At 37.2% G+C, this 11,238-nt stretch overlaps 1 protein-coding gene across 2 annotated transcripts in view; it reads right to left on the minus strand.

Annotated features, from left to right (window-relative positions):
- LOC107568090 (Wnt ligand secretion mediator) overlaps positions 1-8,774 on the minus strand; it is a 40,217-nt gene extending 31,443 nt beyond the window's left edge. For both annotated transcript variants that reach the window (XM_016253927.1, XM_016253928.1), the window contains exons 1-2: positions 8,533-8,774; positions 6,087-6,362 (exon numbers count right to left, since the gene is read on the minus strand). In XM_016253927.1, coding sequence (XP_016109413.1) covers positions 6,087-6,362; positions 8,533-8,638 — 382 coding nt within the window. In that variant the 5' untranslated portion in view covers positions 8,639-8,774. The remainder of the gene's footprint in view (positions 1-6,086; positions 6,363-8,532) is intronic.
- Between the last annotated feature and the right edge of the window lie 2,464 nt (positions 8,775-11,238).

The raw sequence follows: 11,238 nt of genomic DNA on the forward strand, positions 1-11,238 counted from the left end.
TTTTGTACTTCTAATTCGTGACCGTTGTTTTGTTTTTATCTCTCCCCTGCGCTTCCGCGTGAGTCCCCTCTGAGCAGCGCATGCGCAAAGCCGACCTCATACGTCATTCCCCCAGAACTGCTTCCGTTTTACAACAGTAAGCGCAATCTACATTCAAGTGATTATTACGTTTTGAATATGGATATTTTTCTTAAAAACGCATCGATTCGCTACAGAAGGCCTTTGTTCACCCCCTGGAGCCGTGTGAGACACTTTTTTTTTATGGATGGGCACATTTTATTTAACTGCTTTTGGACGGATGCATGCAACACCCGCTGAGTGTCATTAAGCATCTTGAAAGATCAAAGACCATTTTTAATATAACTCCGACTGGATTAATCTGAAAGAAGAAAGTCATATACACCTAGGATGACTTGAGGGCAAGTAATTTATGGGCTAATTTTCATTTTTGGGTGAACTAACCCTTTAAGGATTTTCTAGCCGCAGATATCTAGATGACAATTTGTTTGATAAAATAGTACAAACAACAAAATTTGTCACTGTGACACACAGTATTCTGATGATGTCACCCAACAACCAGTTGGTTGGCCAAAGTCTGCAGAATCAGTGCAGTGGTGAGAGGGGTAATGTAGTACTGACTGATTTGGATATTTATTTTATGTATTAAAAGCAAATGTGGTGGCCTTAACCAGCAGAAGCAAGGTAAACAACTGTTGTTGTTAGAATACTACAAGTGAGGAAAAGTGGAGTAGAAGAATCTAAAGAATTTAGACAAGGGTCATGATGGGTTTATGCCACAATATATATTACAGTTGAAAAGTTTTGGGGAGGGATGGATGGATGTCTCTTATGCTCACCAAGGCTGCATTTATTTGACCACAAAAATCGTAATATTGCAAAATATTTCTACAATTTAAAATAACCATATTCTATTTTAATGTAAATTTATTGCTGGGATGGCAAAGATGAATTTTCATCAGACATTACTCCAGTCTTCAGTGTCACATAATTCTTCAGAAATAATTTCAGTTGCTCAAGAAACATTTCTTATTATTATTAATGTATTTATAATGTAAATATTTTTTCAAAATCCTTTTGTAACATTATAAGTCCTTACGGTCACTTTTGATCAATTTAAATGCATCCTTGCTGAATAAAAGTATTATTATTATTATTATTTCTTTCCAAAACAACTTACTGACTCCAAACAGTAGTCAGTATCATATCTTAAACTAGTTTTTTTTTTTGTAAACTGTATTAACCTTCATCGAAAGGATGCACCATGCAGCACAAATTATTTAAATTAAAAAAATAAAAAATAACTTTAAAAAAATAAAGTTAATTTTAATCAAAACTTTGGTAATAATTCCAAATGTAACACTGGGCAAAATTAGAATGAGGTATATAAATTTTTTTTATATGATTTCTCTTTTAACTTTCAAATCAGAGACCGTAAATATGCATTAGTTAATAGTGCTCTTAGTTATAATGCAACTATTAAAAATCTCTGTTTAAATACCTTTTTAAGCAATGGGTCAAAATTAATATTTTACATTTTGAGTGGCTAAAGAAATAGAACGGAAAAACTTGGTAACATAACATTTGTTCATAAAGTTGCTTTGCATTCACCTACGTGCAGTGTTGGGGACAGTTACTTTTAAAAGTAATGCATTACAATATTGCATTACTCCCAAAAAAAAGTAACTAAATGCATTACTTAGTTACTTTTTATGGAAAGTAATGTGCTACTTTACTTTTTGCACGATTTAAACATTAAAAAAGCACTTTCACACCAAAAGTGAAATGAATAAGCCTCAGGCTGAAGGAAATGCAAATTCACGTCTGTTAAGTAGAGGGTGCAGCTCAAACAAACCTCTAAGCTATGCTGCCATTCTGGATTGCATGAAGAAAAAGATTCAACACTCTTTAGCAATTTTTTTTTTCTTTAATTGCTGAAGTAATTTTTGCTTATTAGTATGGTTGAATTGGATCATCAAAGGTCAGCAGCAAAGAGACTGATATTAATAAAATGGGATTGAATACATTAAAGATATTTGTGTTATTTAACATTTAATTATTGCAGGTTTGCATCAAATTCTGAGTTTGCATTTCACTGCATTTATTCATTTTGAGAAATACGGAATCTGTTTTTGTGCAAGTGAGATGAGTAAATACATGTTCACATTTACACCGTGTCTACACCAGACGTGAGCGGCGCGACAAAATACGAAAGCATTATAATCAGCAATACGGTCTACACTGGATGCGGTGCGGTGCAACACGACAAATCCCCAACAGTAAACTGCTGCCTCTTTCTATTTATGATGTACCGACACAAAATTCAAATGATTCGCAACGGTCGCTTTGTCACGTCCAGTGTAGATTGTCTTTAGCCGTTTCAGCATGGCAACAGTCGCATCCGGTGTAGACATGGTGTTAGTCTAGAACTACAGTAACCATCATGTTTACACAGCACACACAACACCTCTGCACTTATTCCCGATTTCTCTCAAAATGGGGACAGGAGAGCTGTCAGTCAATAAATGGGGAAAAGAAAGTAACCGGTGTTATTTTCTTGATAATTAAAAAATAATGCGTTACTTTACTAGTTACTTGAAAAAAAGTAATCTGATTTTTACCATAAATTTCTGCTATATGGACATCAACTTGAGATAGTCACCACTGATAAGCTATTACTAAATAGAATGTAGAAACTTAAATTTTCTGTAAAGCTGCTTTGCAACGATTTTCATCGTGAAAAGCGCTATACAAATAAACTTGAATTGAATTACATAACTCATGTTACTTGTTAACCCCAACACTGCCAACGTGACATCTGTAATGAAAAAGTAGCATGAACACGCCTCTCTCTCTCACTTTGCAACTTACTTTTTCATTGTGAAATGCTGAGTGCCTAATGAATTCCTGCTAGGACCTTATTAGAAAGACTGCTGACACTCTGTGAGGTCTTGCTCAGAGAACAGGATACACAGAGAAAGAGAAACAGCTGGCAGAAGATCACACAAGGCTTACGGTAAACACATAACATCTGGCTGAGGATGATTTTCTAGGAAAGCATGTTCCAGATTGTGCTACAAAACCCTGAACTGTACAAAAATGGTTTATTCAAGAGCTGAATGCATAATTAATAATGCAAAGATCTGCAGTAATGACACTTATAGTAAGAACGCTGTGCCAAACAAGTACAAATTTTTTTTTTATTATTCCTACTTTATGCACAAGCCATAGACTGTATAAAAACATGGACGTAGTGTCCGTGACGTCACCCATAAGTTCCTGAAGAGCGTTTTTGAAGCTCAAAGTGGGCAGAGCCGGCCATCGCCATCTTGGCAGCGCGTCACCGTGCGTCACTCCCAGACAGTGGCGGCTCGTGGGTTTTAACATGGAGGAGGCACATTAATTGTATTAGTCTGGGATCCCTGCCGATTATTATTATTATTTGCTTAACCACTTTAAAATGGCTTTTTGGCTGCTTTTAGTCAGAAAATGTAAAGAAATGACATATATACACAGCAAGATAATATAATTTCACTTACCTGGCCTATCACTTGAAGCAAACATCCATCCCTTCTTAAAAGTCGGTGTTAAAAGAGAGCTGCCGGTTGCGCCATTTAATTAAGCCTATATCCAGCTTAGGCTGTTTTCCCTAAATTTGTATGTGTATATATATATATATATATATATATATATACACATACAAATTTAGGGAAAACAGCCTAAGCTGGATATAGGCTTAATTAAATGGCGCAACCGGCAGCTCTCTTTTAACACCGACTTTTAAGAAGGGATGGATGTTTGCTTCAAGTGATAGGCCAGGTAAGTGAAATTATATTATCTTGCTGTGTATATATGTCATTTCTTTACATTTTCTGACTAAAAGCAGCCAAAAAGCCATTTTAAAGTGGTTAAGGCTAGCCTCCTCTACTAGGGTTCTTTTCTCAACCCTCCTCAGCGCTGAAAGTGAACACTCGATGCTGATTGGCTAATTGTTTTTTACCAACGGAGGCACGCGAGCTCAGCTCTCCCCCGGCCTCCCCCAACCCTTCTCTATTACCTAGCGGTTGTAATTACATCAGCAGATTCGGCACATTCGCGATAGAAAAGCGGTGCTTTCACGTTATGGTATTACAACTGTGAACTTACAAAATACACATTCTGAGACATGAACTGAAATGAATTGTGAATTTTATTAACATTAAATCGTCGTCCTCCCATTTTCACCTCAAAATTATGGGGAAGCTGTGCCTCCCCTGCCTCCCCCGACGAGCCGCCACTGCTACCGGATAATCGAAAATGGGCAAAAAGGCGGGAGCTGGTTGCTGAAACCACGTTCACCAAGCTCGACGGTGGTGACAGCAGCGGCAATCCACTTGTCACTCAAGTGGCCACACCCTTAATTATGCAGAACTTTAAGGCTTAATATAATTTAAACGGATGACTTCTAAAAAAAATTCACCCCCCTCACAGTTGTCATGAAGGGCAAAGTTAGCTATATAGACCAAAATCTTTTTTTTAACCAGGCTGTAAACATGTTTTTTTCTGCTGTAAATTTGGGCATTTTAACATGGGGAGTCTATGGGACTGACTCCATTTTGCAGCCAGTTGACGAATTACAGTTAAGTCACTTCCATGTTGGCTTCACCAGAGAGAGCGGGAGGTTGCCGCTTGGCACAAGCATGTGCTTCAGGGTGGAGTATATAACAAGATCATGGTAGCTTCCACACTAGCACTAGTTAATGTCGTAAGGAACCAAAAAACTCCTCCTACATTTCTCAAGATGTAAACCAGGCTGTAAACATGTTTTTTTCTGCTGTAAATTTGGGCATTTTAACATGGGGAGTCTATGGGACTGACTCCATTTTGCAGCCAGTTGACGAATTACAGTTAAGTCACTTCCATGTTGGCTTCACCAGAGAGAGCGGGAGGTTGCCGCTTGGCACAAGCATGTGCTTCAGGGTGGAGTATATAACAAGATCATGGTAGCTTCCACACTAGCACTAGTTAATGTCGTAAGGAACCAAAAAACTCCTCCTACATTTCTCAAGACTTGAATAGCCAGCAAAGGTGCTCCTGCTGCTTGAAGGAGCAGACGTTCTGATCACTTTCCCAGACTGCTCTAACTTGAAAATGGCTCTTCATTAGTGGCCAGTGTTATCCTCTTAATTCCTGTCTTGGAGCCATTCCAGATCCCCACATGGCCAGAACCCATCAGGTTTCATACAAAGATGCATTAACTTGACAAATCAAGAATCTTAAGATTCTTATCTTAATTCTGAAATGGCAATCAAACCAGATGGGAGAACTAGGTCTTGGAGCCATTCCAGATCCCCACCCTCCCACAGCTAAATGATTTTAAATGGCAACAGTACTATGCAGGTCCACATGGCCAGAACCCATCAGGTTTCATACAAAGATGCATTAACTTGACAAATCAAGAATCTTAAGATTCTTATCTTAATTCTGAAATGGCAATCAAACCAGATGGGAGAACTACATTCCTTTTTATTATCCTCCAATTGTCTGCGTTAAAGCTTTGAGTAGTTCCCCCTACCTGTGTGCTGCCTTAATCCTCATTGAGGTCCCTCAGGCTCCAACCACAACAGTGAGAGAACAGGCCATCCATCATTGTTAGTCCTCTCACAGCATGTGAGAAATCCAATCTACTTTTAAGTGAATAGAATGGGAAATTCCTCTGGGTGTTCATGTGTCCCCTCCTACACTTTCGACACAATAGCGATGTTCGTATAAGCTTATAAACCATATAGTGAAGTTACAGTGGGGCAAAAAAGTATTTAGTCAGCCACCAATTGTGCAAGTTCTCCCACTTAAAAAGATGAGAGAGGCCTGTAATTTTCATCATAGGTATACCTCAACTATGAGAAACAAAATGAGAAAAAAAAAATCCAGAAAATCACATTGTAGGATTTTTAAAGAATTAATTGGTAAATTCCTCGGGAAAATAAGTATTTGGTCACCTACAAACAAGCAAGATTTCTGGCCCTCACAGATTATAACCTCAAACACACTAAAACAAACGCATACAATCGCACATTTTTATTACTCACCAATCTGGTTTTGCATTTTGAAGGCAATGTCAAACTGAAGGATAACCAACATGAACTGGAACCAGGGACTCATCTCTCTGTTGGGCAGTGGAATGTGGACTGCAAACACAATGTTGTTGGCCTCGATTCTCTTGGCCGTGGCCTCATCAAAGTCTCTGATCTTGCTGCACTGGTCAGGGCCCCATGGCATGAACCACTTGGAGTCCTTATGGTGAGTCTTCACGGTGTCCACACACTTGGTGGCCAGGTAGTGGACGGCAGTAGTGGGGCTTGGAGCTACAGAAAAATATTTGAATATCAGTTTAAGAATAGCTTGGGAATAAGGAATAATAATGTATTGATTCACATATTTTGCACATAACTATATTGGCAGGACATGAGCAAAATCTCATTTATTTTTACAGGAATAGAAGATTTTTTCAATCACAGAGCATACATTTTTTTTATTAAAAATTTATTTTTTAACATTTTATCAATTAAATATAATTATATAAATTCTTACATAAATTGGAAACAGCTTGTTTTACAAATTGAAACTCATACTTAAAAACCTAAAATGCAGAGAAAAGAGCAGTGAAGGATACTTTCCAGCAAGAATGCATTAAATTGATTAAAAGTGACAGTAAAGACATTCAGATAGTTAAATAAATGGCACTCTTAGTCATTTTTTTATTCATTTAAATAATCTATAAAAACTATTTTCAACATTGATAATGATAATAATAATAATAAACATATTAGAAGGAGTTCTGAAGGATCATGTAACACTGAAGACTGGAATAATGGCTGCAGAAAATTCAGCTTTGCCATCACCGGAAGTAATTACATTTTAACATACTTTAAAAAATAGAAAACGGTTATTTTAAATTATTATAATATTTCACAATATTACAGTTATACTGTATTTTGAAACACAAACGTCTAGACAATGAATAGAAGACTCGCAAAGATTCTCTGATATAGCCTTATTAAGAGGGGGTCATTAGCATGAGAAAGTATGAACAGGCTTCCTCCACCATTCAGAAGGCTGGTCCTGGTAGTTTGTTATCCGAGTCAATAGAACCCTTCCTGGGTCATCGTGGACATCTAAAGCGTGCAAATGACCAGGAAGTGAGAGATAATGTGAACCAGTCTATAGCTTGAGGACACTACTCAGGTTTCGTCTCTATTTCAGGAGTGTTTATCAGTATTACGTTCAATATAACTGAGTAACAGCAACATTAAAAATGTTAATAAGATCTAAAAAGCTAATGGGTGGGCCTTTTAATTGCTCTGCTCACGTTTTGCGTGGTAAAACCCTGTTCCTGTGAAATACATCAAGTAAACAAAATTAGCTGTACTAAACCTCTCGGAGTTCAATTATTCATTGACCCACAATCCTGGAACAAACCCTCTTGAAAATACCACCACAAAATAATAGTCGCCTTTCGGCCCAGTTGACCTCATGCCGTGTTTAAGATGTCCAATAACAGGGGAAGCAGCGCGCCTTTCTACTCAATTACCCTGGTTGCCACCAGCCACCGAACAAACACAAAGGAATCCAGCTTCATTAAATCAATCACAGGCAAGAATAGCCAAAGCAGGCTAATTTATCACCATTCAGCCCACATTCTGCACGAGACCAAGAAATCATTCCCTTCCTATCGAAAAGGCACAAAATAACACTGATGAAGTCGATGCATAGCTACTGAGGAAAGAGCTGGAAGAGCCTGTGGGCACAGAGGAGGGGTTGTCTGTTCAGATGTAAGATCAAAGAAAAGTTCTTGAGATGCACCTCGTTTAAACCTTTATTGGCTGATGAGAAGTAGACAGACTTTCATTTATGGGTGAACTATCCCTTTAACAACATAATGCAAGACTGGTACAAGTTAAGTGACTAAAATTTGAAAATAAAGTTTGTAATATACAATTTACTTTGTTGACTTCGTCTATTGTTTGTCCATAACATTTCTTAATGTTGTACTAAGGTTTCCCCTAAATATTATTAGTGTCTCTGCTCTGCAATAGAAACATTAAGAAATATCTTTGAACATTAATTAAAAGTTGTTTAAAAGTTAGTAAACAAAGTAAATATGACACTTCACAATATTCAATATTATAATAAAAGCTCAAGTTGGTTTAAACAAGCCTCTCTCGTTTAGTTTCTCGTGGCATTTTTCAGGGACCAGGGACAAAAAAAAAAGGAGATATCAAATCCAATCTGAAAGCAGCAGCACAAAGACTGCACCAGTCGACGGGGTGAAAATAAGCGCCCATCTTTGACACTACTGTAACAAAGCCATTCCGCAACTTTTCACTCCTTCCAAGAACGCAAAAAAGACTCTTTTTTGGTTGCTGAAAACCACCTAGAGTTGCACACCAGAACGAATGGCAACATACTGTGTAGTAAAAGCCAACAAAGCCTGAAATATCAAATCTAGGCGGATTTGTAAAAGTAGCTACTCACCAATCAGACCTCCGACCATAAAGGAGAACGCCTGGAATAAAAGGAGAATTACTCCCACAATCACCAACTTTTTGGTGCTCATATTCTCAATAATTGCTCCAGCCATTTTCAAAGTGTCTCTGTTGTTAGGATTGAATGCAAAGAAACGAAAGTCACGGCATCCAGGTGGACCAGTGCGCTGTCCGAGATTGAGAGCGCGACACAAGCAGTGTATCAAACCCTGGTGAACTGCCTGTGTTGCGCTTTTCCTAGTGAACTATAAAGGAAAAGGGACTGACCACGTGACCCACCATGCATCAGGAACTCAGACGAGAAGAGTGCACGTGACGTTACAGCAGACTCTTGGCCAGATGCACAAAACTTCAAGCTTTTTATTGGCCACATGCAATAAAGCAGTGGTTGATTTTTATGCTTCCAACATTTTTTAATTCCAGAGCTAAGTTTAACATTAGCTCAATCTTTTAATACAAAACATATTTATAATTGTATTATAATCTGTGATATTCTCTACAAATCATTATGTCTAAAATAATAATAATAAATTATGCATTACTATTACCAAATACATTATTATTAGTAGTATTATTATTGTAAAACTTACTACCGTATTTTTCACGTTTAAAAACGGCAACGCTCATTGTGTTGCTTTTCCAAATGTAGGTATTTACTTTCTAACTCTAAGGTACCAAGCAATGATAAATACAATAATATAGCTGCAAGCAGCGATTACCCAGGGTTCAAGCACTTTAAGGGATTTATGGATGCTGACTGGGGTCTAGATTGACCCAAAATGTAGGGCTGACATCATAACACATTCATTATGGATGATATGCTTAGACACACACGCACATGCTGAAATGAAAGGGTTAAAAATAATATTTAATGCACTGTAAACATGCCTTACACATACATGCACACACATTTTTGTTGTAGATAAAAATATTTTAAATAAACGATATCATTTATTTAAAATATTTTATCTACAACAAAATGTGTGTGCATGTATGTGTAAGGCATGCTTAGTGCATTAAATATTATTTTAGCCCTTTCATTTCAGTATGTGCGTGTGTGTCTAAGCATGTTATAAAGAGGATACTTGCACTAAGCATATTAATAACGTATTAATATGCTTAGTGCAATTATCCTCTTTATAACAATTTTCAGGTGTCACATAAGTCATAATGTGATACAATTGAATTAAAACAGACACTTCAATAGACATGAATAAATAAATCTAATAAACTTTGATAAATCAAGCACGTCCCATTTTGCGAAAGTCACATTGCATGATTTTACTGATTTGCACGTGAAATTGGGGCTTTTGGAGGAGCGAAAAAGCACCGCTTGAAAGGGAGCGGAAAGGGGCGCAATAATCGTTTTATCTCGATTATTGTATTTTCATAATCGTTGGAGGCCGAAATCGAAACTGTATTTCGATTAATTGCACAGCTATAATAAAGAATAGAAATGATGATTCCGTCTAAAGAAACAAAGTAAACACATGAAATGATATCAGCATCTGTCCAAATATGCACAGTTTTGATTAAAAGCGCTAATTAACCATGTTCAGGGAAGCTTGCACGTGACTGTCTGCCTGAGTTTTGTCGACAGTCCAGCCAGAGGCTGTTCAGTGTTCAAAATGTAACTAAGGCGGCCGGTGTTCTGACGATTTTGGGTTGTTCAGCGTGAGAAAATTGACGCAATATTGATGTGCGCATGCGCAGTAAACCCTGGTAGGACAATTTGACGGGTAGGATGAAATGTCAGGTCTCTATATTGGAAAAAAACCTTGGAATCTAGTGTCTGTATATGTTTATTTTTTATAAACCCCCCCCCCCCACACTTTTGTTTTGAATCTGGAGAAACCTGATTTGAGGTGAGATAAAGTAAAATAGTGAATGTTTTACAATATTGTTAATGTTGTTAGGATTTGAGTAATATACTGTGCATTCTGTACATGTAGTTATTATAAGGGCTTTCTGAAGATACAATGCTGCTTGAAAGTTTGTGAACCCTTTAGAATTTTCTATATTTCTGCATAAATATGACCCAAAATATAATTTCAGATATTCAAATGCTGAAAGTAGACAAAGAGAATAAAAAAAATACTTTGTCATTTATTTATTGAGAAAAATGATCCGATGTTAAATGTTTGTGAGTGGCAAAGGTATGTGAATCTTTGCTTTCAGTATCTGGTGTGACCACCTTTTACAGCAATAACTGCAAGTAACATTTCTTGTAACTGCTGATCAGTCCTGCACAACGGCTTGTAGGAATGTTGGCCCATTCCTCAGCAGGGGCGGACTTGGTCTTTTTGGCACAGAGCGGCCCACCAATCCCAGTCCGTAACACACCGCACCACACCATAAATGACTGGCATTCTTGTTGCATTATAATTTGTCTTTCCTGGTGTATATGGAAAATAGTAAATAATTTAAAATATTTTTTACGAGGGACAGGTTAATATCACAAAAGTTAAATACCTATATTATCAGTCCATATGACACAATGCTCTAGTATTGTCTAGAAGACTTGAATAGTGCAGAATGCGGACTGTTTTTATGGTGCCTTTCTATTGGTCATATACAGTATTTGTCCTTTTTCAGGAGCTTGACATCTATCATTTTAAGGAATAGAGCTCCAATTGTGCAAAAGAGTACACATTTTTTTGACGATCAAAAATATAGTTAACAGTAGTGTGAAATA

This window comes from Sinocyclocheilus grahami, unplaced genomic scaffold (assembly GCF_001515645.1).
Source record: "Sinocyclocheilus grahami isolate Dianchi unplaced genomic scaffold, SAMN03320097.WGS_v1.1 scaffold1212.1, whole genome shotgun sequence".
NCBI lineage: Eukaryota > Metazoa > Chordata > Actinopteri > Cypriniformes > Cyprinidae > Sinocyclocheilus > Sinocyclocheilus grahami.